We start from the raw sequence: 20,691 nt of genomic DNA, 5'->3' as shown, positions 1-20,691 counted from the left end.
TGTAAAAGTGGAGTATGAAGGTCATCTAATGTTTCTTTGATTTTTTATTTCCAGCGCTATCTGGTTTATGAAGTTAGGTGCTCTGACATTGGTGTATATTTTTTTGCAAGTGTTATTTTTTCTTGTTGGATTATTCCCTTAACTAGTAGTGCTTTTGCCTCTTACCAGTTTTAGCTTGAAATTACTTTGTCTGAGAGTAAAATTACAACCCTTGTTTGCATTTGGGATCCTGGTGCATGAAATACTTATTTCCCATCTTTTGATTTTTAGCCTATGACTTTTGTTTCAGATTAGATGAGTTTCATGCATGCCACAGACTGTTGTAGTCTGTTTTTGATTGAGTCTGCTAATTTGGGTCTTTTAACTGGGGGGTTGTGATCATTTACACTGAGCATTATTACTGAAAGGTACTGATTTGTTCCTGTCATTACACTCTTTTTCTGTTGATGACTCCTTTGTTTTTTCTCTTTAACTATTTCCCTTGCTTGATATATTCATTCTATCCAAATTTTTCACTTTATGGACTTCAATTGGCTATCTGTAGGATATTATTGAATATTTTTCACAGTGCTGGTTTCATATTCATATATTTCTTAAAATGTTATGTATTGTGGAATGTCCTTATCTATCTGTTTGGGAAGAACATTTTGAAGGATATATTAGTTTGGGTTGAAAGTTGTTTGCTTTTAGGGCTTCAAAACTTCACTCTTAGCTCTCTTGACCTTTAATGCTTGTGCTAAGAAGTCTACTTTAACCCTAATGAGTTTTCCTTTACACATGATTTTTTTTGCTTTTGTTTGACATATTTTCAAATTCTCTCTTGTTGTACAGCTTGGATTTTGCTTAAGATTTGTTGTGGGGATCTACTTTTATCATCATAATTGATGTTCCGTAAGCCTCTATAAGGTTAAAATCTGTTTGTTGAAATATTTCCTCACTTTTGGAAAGTTTTCTGTTATAATTTCTGTTACAATTTTCTGTATGACCCTGTATTTGCTGTCTTAAATGTCTCTTTAATTTCAGCTAGCCTTCAATTAATCTTCTTAGTGCCGCATAGTAGCTGTTGAATGAAATTTTCTTATTATTCTTAAAACTTTTTGAGTAATTCATCCTGATTTGCCACTTTGTCCTTGATTTTATAAACCTTGTTTTCACACTAGTCATTTCTACAATTTTGAATTCTATAGAATTTTATTTCTAGTATTTCTTTGTAAGACATTTTCATGGAGTCCATATCTTTGGTAAATTAGTCATCCGTGTTTTGAACTGTTTTAGTCAGTTTATCCAGCTTTTTACTTGTTTCTCCCACATTCATATTGGTCAGTTTCTGTGATAGCTAGATTTGGCTTTTTTTTTTTTAATAATAGTCCGTTATAGTTGGAGAAAAACTGTGCCCACACATTTCTCTTCTTGGTTTAGTCACAGTTATGTTTCCAGGCAGCCACATCAATTTTCAATCTCTATAGGTTATCAACTTTCCCAGAAGTCATGAGGAGTGACAGTTCCTTTGATTCAATCTCCTTCATGCAGGGTGTGCTTTATCTGCGGTAAACTGTAGTCTTTTCTCTCCATCCCATGATCCAAATAACTCAATTAATTTGAGAGAGGGAGGATGTGAAGTAATTTTTCTGACACCAAGTTCTCCTTCATCTTCTGCCAATGTCTTATGACTCCTGCTTTCCTTTGTGTTTGAGGAGCCTCAGGGTTTTTGTTTCAGAGATTATTTTTTTTTGGACTTATTTATCATCAAAAGTTCCCTGCCCCAACCTGTCCATCTTTTCCTTTGCACTTAAATCCCAAACTGACCCTGTTTCAAGAGTCCCCCTTTTTAGCCTGTATAATGTGATATAGTCCCTGGGCTTGGTTTAGGGATCTCCATATCATTGTGTGAAAATTGATCAGATTCAGGTTCAATTTACTTTGGCAAGAACACTTATAAGTGGGATTTCTGTTCTTTAATCTTTTTCTCTTATAAAATGGTGCTGAAATGAAGTTTTTTTCCCTTTTTTATGCTTCCACCAATATAATTTTTATAGTTTCCAAAGATGGAATTGCTGAGTCACAAAATAAATTCATGTGAAATGTAATTACATTTACTCAGATTCCATTCTGTAAGGGTTGTATCATTTTGTATTTCCACTAGAAACATAGAAAGAGCATATTTCCCATAGCCTCACAATATGTTTTGCATATTTGAGTTTTCAACTAACCTGATAGATGAGAAATTGCATCTTCATATAGCTTTTCCTTGTATTTATGTTGACAGTTCTTCATTGAGTTATGACTCACATACAATAAAATGCACAAATATAGGTATATATTCCAGTGAATTTTGACAACTGCACTGACTCATGCAACTAATATTGTCCATTGGTTAATGATGTTTATTTCTAAAAGTAGATTCCCTGGTCCTAATCTATTTTTGTAGTATTCCAGTGTTCCTATTTAGGGTTTCATTACCGTTGATCATCATGATAAATCACAAAAAATAATTCCAGTTTCTGATTCTTTAATTCATTATGCTTTTTTTCCAAAGGAGTTTTAAGTTATTAGTGTCATGTGTAAATCATTACCTACTTTAACTATTGATTGCATATGGCTTATTGCCCGGTAAAATGAATTGGAATCACCTGGAAATCCCTGTTGCTAAAAATATAGCTTTAAATCTTTTTGTTCTTTTTGAGGCTTTATTTTTCTTCCTTTTAGGCCTGAGGATAGAAATAGAATCAATGAGTGAGTTTACACAAAATTGGGATGTTGTACAAAATATTGGAAATATCTAGTGAAAAACAGTAGCTTTATTTTGATTTTGTTAGTCCATTTAATTGCCCTTTCTCTGGCCCAAAGGCAGTAGCATTGATTTTTTTTCTTAAGCCATAAAAATGTGTCCATGCCTTCCTCTAATATATTATAATTTTTTCTGTACAACATAGACTGAATACAGAAAAGAAATCTAACTTTAAGAGTTGTGTCTGTTGTAGTAAACTTTAGAGATGATAGAGGATAAATAGTTGGAGTAAGTTTCAGACATTCTTAAGGCAATTACTACAGTGTCAGATACTAGAATTACATATAGCTTTCTTCTATCAGTCAATAAAATAGTGATGACTATTTTTCTGCAGAATCCTCTATTTTTTTCTTAAATTTCATAATTGTATTACTTTCAAGGTCTTCTGTGAAAAAAATTGACTTTGACTTTATTTTTAAGTAATAATTTGTTTTTTCATATTCCTTATTTTGAATCAGAAACCAGAACAGCAGAAAGATAAACCCAAGGTTAAAGTAATCAGTGAATAACATCTAGAAATAGCACTCATTATGAAGATTCTTTTTTGGAATTTATCTTCTAAAAATTTTGTGTCTTCATTATTTATCTTTTAAAGCTATCAGAATAAGTATTCTCGTAGCAGGGAGAAATGAAAGTTGTGCATTTCATCAAGTTTGTGATTTGTGACTTGTAATTTTGTACATGTTTAAAGGTGTTTTCATGAAATATATGCATTCAGAGTGCACATGAGTGTGTCAGAGTCTAACCAGGAAATGGACAGTACTTGAGGATTTGGCAGATGGTAATGGTAGTGCTAGAGCTGAAGAACAGAGGACTATGAGTCAATATAGAGGTGAACAACCACTAGGAATCAACTTCCATCCCTATCTCAGATGGACACCAATAAACAAGGCTACACCGTATCCCTTGAGTTGATGTTATCAGAGATATTTGAGCTGTAGTGGAATTGTTCATACAAAATCTGAAGCACTGGAGAAAGTGTGATTGCTCCTGAGAACCTCTGGGAGTAGAAAGGGGATGGGGTCATGCTTTGGTTTCTCCTTTTCTCCTCCCTTCATTCACCTTTAGCCAGTATCTTCCTTTGGCTGAACTGAGCTTTTAGGGGTGTCTGAAGAATAGATATAAAGTAACAGGTCCAGGCCTGACAAAACTTGTAACAGAAATCTAAAAGTACTATTTATGTACTACATTTCAAATCATAAACTTGAGGAAAATTACATTTAGTTGAAAATGAGGTTTCCATGTTACATTTAAAAAATTCTTTAAGTGCCTTCAAATAAATATTTTTCTGGATTTAAAAATTATTTATAAATTCATGGATTTGAAAGGCTAAAATTGAATGTTTAAAGCTATATTTCTAATAAATGTTCAAACATGACCTAAAGCCCTGGCTCTTAACCTTTTAGCCCGTAAATCTTTCCTATCTTCTACTGAGGAATGAGATAAAAACCAATACAAACACAAAGGCTCCGTATGACTTGGATTCTAAAAAATGATCTTGATTAAGTCTTTGAATTTCTACTTCCTATAATGTGTATATCTATAAAGAGGGAATTATGACACCCATAATTTCTGACAAGAAAATATATCCAAAAACAGGGAAAAGTATATAGAAAATCTAGAAACTTTTGATATATGGATTAGGTATTACTTATTTTATATATAAAAATAGGATGAATTTACCTTTTTTGAAACTTTTATTGAAAGAGAAAAAAAGCAAAACAGAAAAAGGGTAGAAACAATACAGACTTTCAAAAATAAATAGTAAGAAATCACTAATTGATAAACTACATATTGTTTTAGAAATAGTTGTTCAAGCTACAAAATTAAAGCATACAAAGTAGACATTCAAACAATGAGACTGCAAACAATTCTGTTCAATGATCCAACAAAAACTTAGTAGGGTTATCAATCCTTCACACTTAAACATTCATGCAGTTATATCCTTTAAAGCACTTTCTTTTCCTCCCTTTTACAATAGCAACTACACATTTTGGGTTTTATTACTCCTACAGTTCTTATTACTTTTTACACTAGAAACACAATGTGATTTTTTATATGATTCTTATTTATTTCACTTATGAGTATAGTCTCAAGTTGTCTCCCTTTATCTATGAAGGCCTCAAGATCATCCTTTTTTAATAGCTGAGTAATATTGAATTGTATAAAAGTACCACATCTTTTCATCCATTCTGCAGTTGATGGCCATTTTGGTTGTTTCCAAGATTTAGCTATTACAAATCATGCTGCTATGAACATGGGTGCACATATATCACTGTGATCTGACCTTTTCAGTTTCTTTGGAAAATACTCAGGAGGGGAATAGCTGGATTGAATGAAACTTCCAATCTTAGTCTTTTGAGAAATCTCCATACAGATTTCCATAGTGGCTGCACCAGTCTATACTCGCATCAACAGTGGAGCAGTGTTTGCCCCCCCTGCCGCCCCCCGCAGCCTTGCCAGTGTTTGTTTGTTATCAGTTGATTTCTTGATGGCAGCTATTCTTTTCAGAGTGAGATAAAATCTTAATGCTGTTTTAATTTGTATTTCTTGACTGACCCATGATGGTGAACATTTCTTCATGTATTTATTTGCCATTTGTATATCTTCATCTGAGAATGTGTGTTCATCTCACATGCCCATTTTTACGAGGGTCTTTGAATTTGGGAGGCTTGATGTTTTTCAATTTTTTATGTGTTCTGGATATAAGTCCTTTGTCTGAGGGATTGCTGGCTAAAATTCTTTTCCATTCTGTGGGCTTCTTTTCACTTTGTTGGTGACTTCTTTTGAAGTGCAAAAATGTTTCAATAAATGAGATCACAATTGTTGATTCTTTGATGTATTTCCCATGTGGTTTGTGTTTTATTGATGAATTCTCTGCCTACCCCTATGTCTTCAAGATTTCTACCTACTTTGTCCTCCAGTAGATTTAGTGTTTCTATTTTAATATTTAGATCCTTGATCCATTTTGACTTTAGTTTAGTCCATGGTGATAGGCATGGGTTAGTTTCAGTCTTCAGCATGTGGAGTCATTTTTTCCAACACATTTATTAAAGAGGCTATCCTTCCAGTGAACATGTTTAGCCCCTTTGTCAAATATCAGATGGCTGAGTGTCTTTGTAGTAGTGTTTGCATCTTCTAATCTGTTCCATTGATCCTCAGGTCTATTTCTTTGCAAGTACCGTGCTGATTTTATCGGTGTCTTTATAGTATAGTTTCAAGTCAGGAATTGAGATGCCTCCTGCCTTCCCTTTGTTGCCCAGAATTGCCTTTGTTATTCTAGGTTTCTCCCATTTCCAAATGAATTTTAGGAGTGTTTTCTTTAGATCTGTAAGGCATTTTAATAGTATTTTGTTTGGGATTGTGTTAAATCTGTATAACATGTTCATAATGTTGGTTCTTCCTAGCCGAGAGCAAAGAATATCCTACTATTCTTTAATATCCTTTCAATCTCCTTTTTTAGCAATATTTCCATAATTTCTCTCTTGGTGAGTTTTTGTTTGTGTACAGGAATGCTATTGATTTTTGAGCACTGACTTCGTATCCAGCTACACTGCTGAATTTGTTTATTACCTCTAGTAGTCTTTTAATGGAGTTTTTTGGGTTTTCTATATAGAGTATCATGTCACCTGCAAGTAGTGATAATTTAGCTTCTTCCTTTCCTATCTTTATTCCTTTTTATTTTCTCTCTCTTGTTTGACTGCTCTGGCTAGTATTTCCAGAACTATGTTGAATAGAAGTGGTGATAGTGGACATCCTTGTCTTGTTCCTGATATTAAAGTGAAAGCTTTCACTTTCACTTTTCAAAAAATGAAAGCTAATATTACACTTAGTATAATGTTGGCTGTTGATTTGTCATAAGATTGAGATAGACACCATGTATTCCAAGTTTCTGAAACACTTTTATCATGAACATGTTTTGTACTTTATTGAAAGCTTTTTATGCATCTATTGAGATGATCATATGGCTTTTATTTTTGGCTCTGTTGATGTGGTATATTACATTTATTGATTTGTGTATGTTAAACCATATCTTAGTTACTTTATGCTCATCACTGAGACAAAATACCTGAAGCCCAAGTTGGGAAAGGAAAGGTTCATTTCTTACAGTTTTTGGAGGTTTCAGTCCACACTCAGTTGGCTCCCAGGCAGGCAGGCATGGCTGGGCCGCCTTTCATGGTGGCTGCAAACAGCAAATAGGAACCAGCAAAGAGCAAGACACACCTTCTTCCTGCCATTACATCACATCCTGGCTCCACCCCTATGTGGGTGGAGCACTGACACCATCAATCCAAGCACTAGACAATGAACCATCACAAATGCACAATGCAAACTCATGAGGCCTGGGGGACACAGACATAAACCATGACATTCCACCCCTGGCCTCCAGGACTCATGTACATCCTTTATACAAAAGACATTTAGTCCACCTCCAAGAGTTGCCAAAGTCCTAAGTTTCAGCATTGTTGAATAGTCCAAGTCCCAAGTCTCCTCCAAGATCTATGGCAAACTGTTAACTGTAAGTCCCTGTACAAATGAAACAAGGTTAAACATTTCTGAAATGCAAAGGCACAAGATAAACATTACCATTCCAAAAGTTACAAATAGGGGAATATAAAGTATTGGAAACAAAGCAAGTCCAACATCCAGCAGGGCTAACATTAAGTCCTAGAGTTCCAAGCTCAGCATCTGAAGCAATCTGGTTACAAGTTCCAAAAGGCTTGGGTGATTCCACCCCAACAGCACTTCCAGGGATATCAGCTCCCACAGCTTTTCTCTTAAATCTTCTCTGCTCGCTTTTTGCGGCTTCCCTTGGATCATCCATATTCCTGGCTTTTTCAAACTTCTGGGGTCTTCACTGCTCCTTCGGCTTCACCCTTACATCTTTACAAATTGCCCTCTCCGGGGCACACTGCTTGGCCTCCCAGACCCTTTGCAATCAAGGTGGAAGCCATCTTACCCTCAGAATTCATGCATTTTCCTTGCACCTAAAATCAGCAGCATGTGGATGCAGCCCAGCTCTGCTGCCAGCTGAAGCAGTAGCCAGGCTTTTCTCTCTCTTGGCTGTAGGGGTCAGTTGCCTGGATCACAGGGCTCTGTTTGCCTGATTATGAGAAAAAGCTTCTCTACATTGCCGCCATTCTGGAGCCTCATGTGGCTGCTGTCGCCATTCTGGAACATGGTGTTCTGCAGCTTTTCCCTCTGAGCAAATTTTTTCATCTTTGTAGTGAGGCTGCACAGGATGGGGACCTGCTTCCTGGGATGCCCTGGGGCCATCTTTCTTATCTCTCTGTTTCCCATCAACAATCAAAATCTCAACTCTGTCTTTACAATCCACAACCTTCCTGGAATTTTCCTTTTGGCCAAACTCACAGCATTTTAAATTATCCTGCTGGGCTCTTTGCTCCTGATTTGAAACATAGAGCTGGCTGAAAGCCCCCAACAATAGCCATGCCACAGCCTCAATGTTTATTTGCTTTTTAATTTCTTTTTCAAGATTAATCAGTCCATTGCCCTTTGTCTTAATCTCAGGCAAAGTCTCTGGGCAGGAGCAAAATGCAGACAAACTTTCTGCCAAGCCATAACACACATCATGTGGAGTCCAACAACCAATGTAATCCTTCTTCCCAGCAGAAACCTCCCAAGCCTGGTCTTTACCATGAGGCTTTCTATCTTCAGCCTTCTAGTCTCCTGAGCTCTGACCAGCATCTCCTCTACAAAACAGCATAAGCTGCTCCAGTTCTATGCATCCATGTGACCTGTCCGAACCTTTCCAAACTCCGTCCACAAGCCATTTCCAAAGTCTCTGGAGAAACATGGTCAGAGATAGTCACAGCAAACGACTCCACTCCTCAGTACCAAATTCTGTCTTAGTTACTTTATGCTTGTTGCTGAGACAAAATACCTGATGCCCAAGTTGTGAAAAAAGGTTTATTTCTTGCAGTTTTTGGAGGTTTCAGTCCACACTCAGTTGGCTCCCAGGTGGTGGGCATGGCTGGGCCACCTTTCATGGCGGCTGCAAACAGCAAACAGGAACCAGCAAAGAGCAAGACACACCTTCTTCCTGCCATTACATCATATCCTGGCTCCTCCCCTATGTGGATGGAGTACTGACACCATCAATCCATGCACTAGACAATGAACCATCACAAATGCACAATGCAAACTCATTAGGCCTGGGGGACACAGACATAAACCATGACAAACCATCCCTGTATTCCTGGAATGAATCCCACTTGGTCATGATGTATAATCTTCTTGATGATTTGCTGCATTGTATGGACCAGTATTTTGTTGAGAATCTTTGCATCAGTGTTCATTAGTGAGACTGGCATATAGTTCTTTTTGGTTGGGTCTTTCTCTGGTTTTGGTATCAGAGTAATACTTGCCTCCAGGAATGACTTAGGGAGGATTGCTTCCTTTTCAATTTCATTGAAGACTTTAAGGAGTATCACATCTTCTCTAAATTTCTTGTAGAATTCAGCCATGAATCCATCAGGACCTGGGCTTTTCTTTGTTGGTAAGTTTCTAATTTCAATAGCTGATATGGATTATTCAAAATTGCTATATCTTCTTGGTTGAACTTTGGTATTTCATATGTTTCTAGAAATATGTCCTTTTGCTATGTGTTTTCCACTCTGTGAGTAGAGATTTTCAAAGTAGATATTCATGATCTTTTGAATTTCCATGGGATCTAAGGTAATTGCCCTCTTTTCAGTCCTTATTGCATGAGTTTTTTTTTTTTTTGCTTCTTTTTCTAGATAAGATTAGCTAGAGGTTTGTTAATTTTGTTTATTCTCTCAAAAACCAGCTTTTTGACTAATTAATTATTTGTTTTTTTTTTTTAGGTTCAATTGCATTGATTACTGCTCTAATCTTTTTTTTATACTTTTTAAAAATTCTTTAAAAAAATTTTTTTTTATCGGTACCGGGGATTGAACTCACGACCACCTGCTTGCAAGGCAGGTGCTTATGCTGCTGAGCTAAATCCCCAGCCACTGCTCTAATCTTTATACAATTTCCTCTCTTCTATGAACTTTGGGTTTAACTTTCTCTTGTTTTTCTAGAAGCTTGAGATGAAGAATTAGGTTGTTTATTTGTGCTCATCCTGTTTTCTTGATAGGACAATTTATTGCTATAAATTTCCCTCTTAAGACTGCTTTCATTGCATCCCATGGATTACAGTATGTTGTTTCTGAATTTTCATTGAACTATAGGTATTGATTCATTTCTTCTTTAATTTCATCTGTAGCCCACTGGTTGTTCAGAAGGTTGTTATTTAATTTCCATGTATTTATGCAGGTTTTGAAATTTCTTTTGCCATTAATTTCCAATTTCAGTGTGCTATGGTCAGATATTACACATAGGATAATTTCAATATCTTTGCATTTACTTAGGAATGTTTTATGAAATAATATATGGTCTATTTTGGAGAATGCCCCATGCACAACTGTGAAGAATGTGTATTCTGATGTGACTGGGTGGAACACTGTAAACATCTACTTAGTCCAATTGTTCACAGGTGTGATTCAGTTCTATTATTTCTTTGCTGACTTTTTGTCTAGTTGACCTATCTCTTTGTGACAATGGGGTGTTAATATCCCCTGTTATGATTATGTTCTTGTGTATTTGGTTTTTCATATCCATTAGTATTTGTCTATACAGGTGAGTGCTCCTGTATTTGGTGCATATATATTTATAACTGTTAGTTCTTCCTCTTGAATTTTTCCACTAACAAGTATGTAGTAACCTTCTTTAGCTCTTTTAACCATTTTAGGTTTGAAGTTCACATTTTCTGCAAATAGAATAGTTACCCTTGCTTTTTTCTGGGTTCCTGTTGCATGGAATATTATTTTCCATCCTTTGATTTAAAAGTCAAGTTTCCTTTAGGATCAGATGTGTTTCTTGTATACAGCATATTGTGGGATCCTGTTTTTTGATCCATTCTGTCAACCTATTTCTTTTGATAGGTGAATTGAGGCCATTTACATTTTATGGATATCACTGATATGTATCTGCTCAACTTTGCCATGTTATGTTTCAGTTGTTTGTTTTCTGCTTTTCCCCCTTGTTTAATTGCTTGCCCTACCTGGTGGTTTCTTTCTGTTGTTCTGGAGATTGTGGTCATATATATCTCTATGTAGTATGTCTTTCAATACTCTTTCTAGGGTTGGTTTGGTGGACATGAATTTCTTCAGTTGTTCTTTGTGATGGAAGTATCTTGTTTCTCCATTAAATTTGAATGGAAGTTTTTCTAGGTACATCCGTCTGGGTTGAAAGTTGATTTCTTTCAGGGCTTGACATACCTCACTCCAAGCTTGTCTTGACTTGAGGATTTGTGCTGAAAAGTCTGCTGTGATTCTGATGGGCTTTCCTTGATAGGGGAGTTATGTCTTTTCTCTAACAGCTTTTAGTATTCTTTTTTTATACTGTATGTCTGGGATCTTAATTATTATATGTCTGGGTGCAGATTTATTTTGGTTCTGACTGTTTGGCATTCTATATGCCTCACTTATCTGCATATCAGGTTTTTCCCCCATGTTTGACAAATTTTTTGCTATTAGTTCTGTGAATATTTTAGTTATGTCATTTGCATCAACTCCTGCATCTTCACTGATGCCTATTAATCTTATATTGTTTCTCTTGGCATCATCTTGAAGCTGGTAGATTGTCATTTTATGCTACTTTGTTATTTTTTAAAAGTTCTGTCCTTTCATGATCACTAATTGTGATCCTGTCCTTGGGGTCTGAAATCCTATCCTCAGCTTCATTTAAACAGTTTTGCCAACTTTCAATAGAATTTTTTGTTTCTTGGGTGTCTCTTTGAGTTTGTTTCAGGAATTCTACTTGTTTTCTACAGTGTTCATTCAAGTTTTCAATCAGTTTCCCATGGTCCTGTACATTTTTTAAATCTATTTCTTCTTTAGCTGTGCTGAGCAACTTCTTTACTAAGGTTGTTATTTCTGTCTTTAAATGAGAGGTTAGTTCTAATTTGATTTCCTCTATAGCTTCATGAAGTTGTCTTTTATTCCACTTGCTATATTTTCAGAGATTTCTGGTGTGTTACTTTTGAAGTCCTCTATTTCAGTGTCTCCTGTACTTGCTCCTGGTCGACTAGATATTTGAGATTGCACTTTGCTTTTTTTGTTTTGCTATTTTCCCCTTTTGGGTTAATATTTGGTCCTTTGGTCCCACTAGTGTCAACTGTTGGTAGTGTGTATTTTGGGTCCTATGGTAAGGTTGATGTTTGTCCAATTGCTGGGTCCCACAATGAAGAGGTGGGATAATCACCTGACTTCTCCCTGCCAGGCCTGTTGCGTGAGTCCTATATTCTCCCTACACTGACAAGCCTAGTAGTATTGATGTAGGTCAACTTTTAGTTCCTGCTGTTACTTTATCTTCACATTATTCCAGGTCATAAATCTCCCTGTCCATAGTGTTTGTGTTGGCTGAAGCACTGCTGTGTCCTTATTGAGGCCTGTGTGTCCCACAAGCCTTTTTGATTTTCTCTAAGTTGGGGGAGTCCTTATTGGTATACTCCTCACTCTGCCTGATGTTCCTTGTGTGCAGGAAGGAGTCACCCACACTCTTGCCAGACTCACCAAAGTCTTACAGGTAGTTGGAGGGAGCTTTACTACTGGCCCTATTTACTCACCTCTACTTTAGGGGCATACTCACCACACTGACTGGAGCCTGCTGAGATCCTCTGTTTGGGTAAGACAGTTACTGAATCTCCCATAAAGCTAGCATGGTTAATCTGCTGTAGTCCAAGGTTCTGGGAGAAAGGGTGGGAGCTGAAGATCAACAGTAGTATTAGGTCCAGGAGGTAGGGTGTGTCCCTGAGGGGCCAGCAGGTGTCCTGGGTCTGGGCATCTGCTTGGCATGAGGGAAGCATGGCACGGAGGCCTAGGTGGTCCTGGGCCAAGGGCAGGCCTGTGGCATCAGTCCAGGCATCTGTAGGACACATTGGAAACACGGTGCAGTGGCGTATGCATTCCTGGACCAATGGTGGGGGGGCACTGGCATCAGTATAACCATCCATGGGGCATACATGGTCCTACACTGAGAGGCAAGCCGGTGGCATCTGTCTGGGAATCTGAGGGGCACATACGAAGCATGGTGGGATGGCCTCTGTGGCCCTAGGCTGAAGGGTAAGCTGGTGGTGTCAGTCTAGGCATCCGTAGGGTGCTATCTTGCTTTGAAGTCCTATGTTGCTTTCACGGTTTTTTCTGAGTGGCTTCATTCTGTTTCATCCTGTTTGGTCCTATTTTATTTAGTGAAGTTGTAACTTCAACTGATTGTTGAAGTTGTAGGAAGAATGTCAGGAGAAGCACAGGAGCATATAGTGATTGGAGCCTGCTGAGGTCTTTTATATGGGTGAGAGGTCACTGAATCTCCCTTCAACTCAGCATGGTTAATCCACTTCAGTTCAAGGTCCTGGGAGGAGGAGTGGGAGCTGAAGATCAAGTACTTGGTCTAGGACATGGGGAGGGTTGCCCAGGCAGCGACCTTAGACGTGGCGTTCCTCCAGGCTGGCAGGGGTCGCAAAGGAAGCCCTAAAGTGTGGGTGCAAGGTCCAAGGTCCGAGGGCAGCATGACCTTCCTCAGGATAACTTTATCTTTCTTTTCATACTTTAAAAAGATTCTTATGTTGGCCAGTATTTGAAAACTGTTTTCTTTTTCTTCCTTCTGGTTTTTGATACAGCATTTTAGGTATATGATGCACTAGAAGATGCACTAGTAAGGAATGAAAAAAGTGTTTAATCTAGAACATACCTATTAAGTATTTATGTTGTGAGAAAGACATTTTAAAATCTGTGATGTTGCTATTCTTCTGAACTTCCTCCTCTAAACCTAGATCAGAAAAACAATGAAGACTTCAAAAATATCTAAAGAACAAATGCTAATGAAACAGCACAAACAAGTGTGGTGGCAGGAACACCAGCGGCTAAATGAACTCAGGTAAGAGGAGGGGGAGTCTCCTTAGGAACATGTAGAAATCACTAGGCTTTGGACTTAACTGTGGAATGCTTTATAATGTTCTTGTTAATTAAATAATTACAATCAAAATGTAAGACTATGGTTTGAATTTGAGTCAAATTTAAATCTTTTCATTGCCTCAGTTTAATCTAGTATCTGTAAGGCCAAAATATCATCACTTGTTTGTCTGTACACCCCTCTCATACTTGGATTTACTTCCAAGTTTGGCATATTTTATAATGGGAAGACAAATATGTGATCAAAATATAATGCGACATGCGAAGGATAATAGAAATGAATCTATATGGTAATTTCTCAGCATCCAACATGCTATCATATTCATCTTCATATGACGGAAACACATTAGGAAGTATGTACACAATTGCAGTATGTGGATGAATAAATTGAACTAAGGTGTTTTAAGTTGTTCCATAGTTTTCTTAATGTAGTTGCATCGTAACATTCAATTTTGATTTTTTACTTTTGTTATTTCTAGCAGCCACTTAAAACTGAATTAAAACAAAATAATTTTATATTCAATCTTAATTGTGGCCTTTAAATATAAATTTCTTTTCAAAAGCCATGATAAAAAGAGAAGACAGATGTGTTGCTCATCTTTTATAAAGATATGATATATAATATCTTGATATATATATACACATATGTAAAGCTTTAGTGATCCTGTTACTTATAAAATATGCTTTTGAATGTGTATTGCTAATCATTTATTTTATGCCAAAGCAGATAATTTATGTTATCAGATTCTAAATCAAATTTCTAAATATCCTTAGTTTTATTTTTTACTTTAGGTATTTTTCACATTAATAGGTATGCCTTGTTCTAAGTGATTTCCATATGTGAGGTAAAAGACTCAGCTGGCAAGGGTTTTATATTCTAGAATAACTCAAAACAAAATTATGTAGACTTTATCACCATACTTCTGCTATAAAAAAAAAAAAACAAAGACAGACCCATGTTACTCTTCAAAAAGTCACCTTTATGAAAAGAAAATGTTTGAGCATGTTGGATTTTTAAAAAATTTGCATAACTTGAAATATGGAAAAAAGCAAGCCATTAGAAACCTTTAATTATAATGTTCACTGATGCAAGCTCAAGTGTAAAAGATGATGCTGGGAAAAGGTTTTGTTTTCCTTTAATCTTAACTGTCTTGTTTCTCCTTAATTTGTGCATTAAGTTGTCTGTGAACTGGACAGAGGAAGTGTATATATAGCATTATGGCAAATAATTCTGTGGGATGATTGGAATGATATGAAGTCAATGGAAATGAAGGATACTCTAGTAATGATGACTTTCATGTCTTGAAACATTTCATGGCTGAAAATTGGACAAAAAGAAGAAGTCCAAGATAACTTGCTGTGCTATTCCAGAATGTAGGCTAATTTTATTATACATTCAGTGAAATTAAAAACTAAAATCTATACCCACTCCAAATAAGGAAGAAAACTGCATTTGAGAATCTTAGCGCTACAGAAGATAAGTGCCTGCAATGATGTCTAACTTTGGTTGGGTAATTTAGTTTGTGTGGGTAATATGTTAAGTACTTTGCAGTGACCCTGCAGTATAGGTATGTATAATTGCTATCCCAGCTTTACAAATGAGGCTTAAATCTCAGAAGATTAAGGTTTGTTGCTGAATGTAAACAAACAACTTTGTGTGGAGCTGTGATTGAGGCATTTGCACCTTTCTCTCTTGCTCTATGACCTTGGAGTTGGGCAGTTTTTTTCCCCACAGAATGCCATTTATATCAATAAGATCTACTCTTGTTAGTCAAGTGTGTGTGTGTGTGTGTGTGTGTGTGTGTGTGTGTGTGTGAGGCAAACTTTAATTCTTTGAAAAAATCAATAAAATTTCCAAATTTAAAATTATATTTAATATTTACATTTAAAATTTTTGTTTAGAATTTAATAGGCTTACTTAAACTACATCCTGCGAGGACTTTATATACTTTCCCAAGGGTAGCTACTCCTTTCTTGCATTCTGATAATTGTGGTACCACAAAGAGCCCTGAAGTTTTATATGTTTGTTTTTGTTTTTTCCTTTGCTGATACCAGGACTTTCTTTTGGTAGTACCAGGACCTTCTCACTGAGCTGCATCTCCAGCCCCGCCTTTTTTTCTTTTAATTTTAGGAGATAGTCTTGATGAGTTGCTAACTTGACCAAAGTGGTCTCCAACTTGCAGTTCTCTTGTCCTGGCCATCACAGTGCAAAGGCTACGGTATATGGGCTACATACCCAAGTGTGCATATTATACTGATCTATGTATATGATGACCTGGAGACAAATCGGCCTATTGAATGTCCTCAGTAGTCTACTTTAAGTCCAGGTTCTTATCCTGCTAGGATAGTGCCAAATTTCTTTGTGGAGAATCAGTCTCCTCTGAACACAAAACGTACCCACAGCTTTTCTTTTTTTCAGTTTATATCCTCTACTAGGGTTTTGTGAGTGCTGAAAATATAAGGGAGCTGAAGTGGGTTTTAAGTGCTACGTTTTTGGTTAAATGACTCTGTTCTGAAATAAATTCTTCTTTGACTTCATGTGTAGCAATTTAAAAGGTGATTTTAAAAATATTTCTGACAAAACTATCTGCTAGAAAAATAGATGGTGAAGTATCATTTACAATAGCAATCCTCCTTTACAAATACAAATCCCTTACCTGTGTAAGTAAATGGACTGAGATGATGATGGCCTACATAACAATGAAATACAATACAGCCATTTAGATTTAGACTATTTAGATATCTAAAAAATCAATGTTAAGAAAAAAATGCTCCACAATAGAGAACGATAAGTATTAGTGTATATGACAACTGTATGCATGTAGTTAAGGCTAGAAAATTGTTGGCATAAATGAAACTAATCATTATACTGAAGTATTTTAATTGTGGCCATTTTCTTATTTTATACAACTTTAATATTTCACTTTAATAATCAAAATAAAGTGAACTCTTCTCTGTGATTTAATTGACTGCCATAAGGGAGAGATAAAACACACTTTAAAAGAATTTTTTTTTGGTACCAGAAATCAAACTGAGGAGCTCACACTTGCCAGGCAAGCACTGTGCTACTGAGTTGTAACCCTGGCATATTTTTGGATTCCTGTTTTAAGAGTCAGTTAGGATTCACTCTAAAAATTGGCTTTTTTTAAAACTATATTTTAAATATAAAGATTTATTACTATTCCTAGTACACAAAAACAAAATATACTGGTACTGTCATTTACCTGGTTTGTAATCTCATTTCTTTTTTTAAGCTGTTGTTTTTACCAGTATGTTTTTTATAACAAACATGTATACATGACAATTATATTCAACTTGTGGAACAGTTACATACACATATTGAATTTGAATCATTTTTACCTCGTCTTCCCCTCCCTTCCCTGTTGCCTCCCCACAGTGCAGGCCCCCTTCCTATCTCTGCAAAGGAAATTTCAAAGTGGTCTCCTTATCATGGGTCCATGTTTGTGCAGTTTCTTCCTCTTTCTTTTCCTCTTCTATTGCTCCCCCACCTTCCGGTCCTCTTTTATCTTGCTGCCATGTATATCTGTCTACTACATAGATCCGAGCAGGTGAGGACACCTTGATACTCTTCAGCTGCTTCCTGGGACCCTAGGTCCTCTTCACATGGATGGTGCCTGTGCCTTCTGTGTGCTGCCTCTGGTCATGCAATCACTTCAGCCCAGTTAGGGATTTTGTACATGGTCTAAATAAAAGAGCAAAACCATGTTACAGTGAACATTCTTTCTTTCTTTTTTTTTATTGGTACCAGGGATCAAACTCACAGCTGCCTGCTTGCAAGGCGGGTGCTTATGCCGCTGAGCTAAATCCCCAGCCCCCATACAGTGAATATTCCTACTGCCACTTATTTTTAAACCTGTGTGTATGATTGTAGTTATAAAAAGTTGATTGAGAACATGTCCATTTCAGATGTAAACTGGAATCTGAAATAAAATCTCTTATCAATGAAGAGCACATTGGAAATGAGTGTCTTTGCGACCTTAAGGATTTTGGTGAGATTTTTTTGATCCTATATCTAAAGGGGAATTTTGTTTTTGAGAATGAAAATGTGCCATTCACTTCATGTTCTCTTTAATATTAACGGCCATTTTCCGTTACAAATATCTACAAATATTTGTATTCTCAGTATCTGTTCCTTAAAAAATTTAAAACAATAATGTGTTGCTCTTTTTAATTTTGTTTCACCATAGAACAAGAGTTATCAGAACAATGGTGTACATATCTTAAAGAGGTGATAAGTCCTATTCATCAGCTAAGAACAGATCTAAAGTTCAGAGAGCATCACACTTTACAGTGTTCACACCGGCATATAGCATTTAACTCAGGCACAGTACTGGAAGAGGTCAGTATGTCACATTTTTTTGATAATGTCATATACTCTATTTTCATTACAATGAAAACAGTTTGAGATTTACAACAGTGTCTTGTGTATTTAAACACAGTCACTCAGTGTGTGTTTAAAAATGGTCACTTAGTACTTAAACACATGTCTGAATCTATCCAACCACCCGATTTCTCATAACTGGTCCCCCTGCCTGCTTCCTTGCCCCACCTCCCTGGGATCCTACCCCAGTGCAGGGCTTGGGGGCGGGGCGTCTTTCAGGTCATCCCAGTGCTAAAATCTCCCTGCCGCCTGTCGGCCCTTATGTTCACCTACCCATCCGACCCCTTTCTTGATGCTTCAGTTAGTTTTTTACCTGGAACTCTCTCTTTCTAGGAGAGCTGGGTACTTTTCCTAGAGCTAACCAGGCCACCTTTCTGTGCCTCCAACATGCCAGGCTTGCTTCTGTCTCAAAATCTTAGGCTGGCTATTTCTTCTGTCCAACTGATGACATTTTCTGTCATTTAGTTCCTGGCTTGAGTGTGCTTTCCTTTGAGAGGCCTGTTCTAGAAACCACAGTTAGTTCTTGTTGCAGCCTGTTTTTATATCACCTCCACCTCTTACTGCTTTCTCATGTATTTTTATTCATTCGTTTGTGGACTGCCTCCTATCAACAGAGCATGAGCTCTGTGACTTTAGTTGTGGTAGGTGCAGGAGCTTAAGTGATATTTGTTTTCTATTTCTCAGCTACTCTATGTTGCTTTCATACATCATGAATTTATAACGATGCCTGGCTGCTGACTAGAAATAAAGAATGTATGGGAAGGAAAGGAGAAACATTATTAAAGTAGAGAGAGTGTGCTAAGTTGTCCGCCTTGTCATGAAGAAATCCAAATGTATGTGCAGCATGGCTGTGACTGCACAGTGAGCCCCCTATTTGGCTCTGTGTCTGTAAAGGTTCGTTGAGGCTCATTTGTCTATAAGCTCTGCCTGACCAGCATTGCTTTTTAACTTTTTTTCACATGTCCCCAAAGAGATTTTTCCCTTTTCTTTTTTTTTATTTGATTTTTCCCTTTTCTATTTTTCACCACTTACTGAGTTTTGACAATAATTTTTGTCTTTAAGAATACATGTTGGACTAATTGCACTAATTTGCATACTCCTTGTTTCATGTGCCCTCGAGATTGACTTTGTGAAAAAACATTTGAAAGCCGTCTTTGAAAACCTCAACCGGGAGCAACAGAACATAGAAAATGATCTTTCAGACTGGCATGTGAAAGTAAGTGGGATGCAGCAAGGAATTTATTTACCAATTTGTCATTTACATTAAATAAAATAATTGTGTAATTTTCTTTTCAGATAATCAATTATTCTTTAGACGACAAAACTAACCTATTTAGTGAACTACCCACAGAATTAGAAACTTTGGAATGTCCATACCCTGAGTTGAAATCTTCAATCCTTAAAGAGTTCTGTAACTTTACAGAAAACTATCAGAAGAAACTTAATGATTTTGATCTACAGTTGCAAGACATATACAGGTAATAAGATAAAACTACTTGAATCCAGAAGATTTTTGACACTAAATTTAATTCAGGGTCACTATACTTCTGATTTACTTTTTCGTCATTAACTATGTGACTGGAATACAATCAATAAATGTTTACACAGAATATTTATTGAATGGAGAGAAATTTTTTCCAAAATAATTTCCTTGCATAATGGATTTTTAAAAATTCTTTTATTATTATTATTTCTTGAGGTGAGTTTCACTATGTAGTTCAAGGTGGCCTTGAACTCACTATGTAGAGAAGGCTGGCCTTAAACTCACAGCAATCCTCCTTCCTCAGCCTCCCATGGATAATAGTTTTTAAAGATTTTTCTGTAAGGTTAAAACATGATAAACATATCCCTCTTACTGGCCTTCTTTACTTCACAGGTAAGAACTATTTTAAAATATGGATTTTCAATTAACTACAAATATTTATCTTAATATATAAACCCTTCTAAGAGAGAATTTACAAGTCATCACTGACGGCAAGTAATTTTATGGAAAATGTACTCATGGAATTTAGTTATTTATAATCAATAGCAATTTTATCCTGTGGTGAACACAGAATATATTTCCAACTTTTTGAAAACTTTCTTTTGTAGAAGAAATTTTTCTTGAGAAAATTGGCTTTTGATTGTACCCTGAGAATGAAAGCCTCTTCTAAATGACAAAATGGTCAATGATTTAAAATTTAGTTTTGGCAGTGGTCATCTTCTGCAGTGTCTTCTATATTATAATTCACATAAATGACGACATATTATCCAGATATGCCACCTTGACTCAGATTCATGACCTGATTTAGATTTCTGCTTCTTGTTCCATGATACTTGTTTCAAAAATTTTCTCTAAAGTACTTATGTATGAAAAGAAGGGAAAATCACTAAAGGGATAGACTTATAGAAAATTAAAAGTTTATTAATTTTGAAATGGAAGACAAAGAGTATAACAAAATTTTTACGTCTTATATTTCTTATTAATTGGTGTGAATGCAACTCTTTCCTATGAAATTACTTGT

The 20,691-nt window shown here is 36.3% G+C and overlaps 1 protein-coding gene across 5 annotated transcripts in view; it reads left to right on the top strand.

Annotated features, from left to right (window-relative positions):
• The window catches only part of Ccdc148 (coiled-coil domain containing 148), a 327,135-nt gene that overhangs the window by 120,096 nt on the left and 186,348 nt on the right, over positions 1 to 20,691 (top strand). For 4 of the 5 annotated variants that reach the window (XM_063259137.1, XM_063259134.1, XM_063259135.1 and 1 more), the window contains 5 exons: positions 13,647 to 13,750; positions 17,713 to 17,795; positions 17,994 to 18,145; positions 19,308 to 19,403; positions 19,484 to 19,665. In XM_063259137.1, the coding sequence (XP_063115207.1) occupies positions 13,647 to 13,750; positions 17,713 to 17,795; positions 17,994 to 18,145; positions 19,308 to 19,403; positions 19,484 to 19,665 (617 nt within the window). Of the gene's footprint in view, positions 1 to 13,646; positions 13,751 to 17,712; positions 17,796 to 17,993; positions 18,146 to 19,307; positions 19,404 to 19,483; positions 19,666 to 20,691 lie in introns of those variants that run through there. The other variant, XM_063259138.1, reaches the window with a different exon arrangement.

Source organism: Cavia porcellus, unplaced genomic scaffold, assembly GCF_034190915.1.
Source record: "Cavia porcellus strain 051 isolate PalLab524CR breed Dunkin Hartley unplaced genomic scaffold, mCavPor4.1 scaffold_12, whole genome shotgun sequence".
Classification (NCBI taxonomy): Eukaryota; Metazoa; Chordata; class Mammalia; order Rodentia; family Caviidae; genus Cavia; species Cavia porcellus.
The sequence above is the reverse complement of the archived record's forward strand: the minus strand, read 5'-3'. Positions and strand labels throughout refer to the sequence as shown.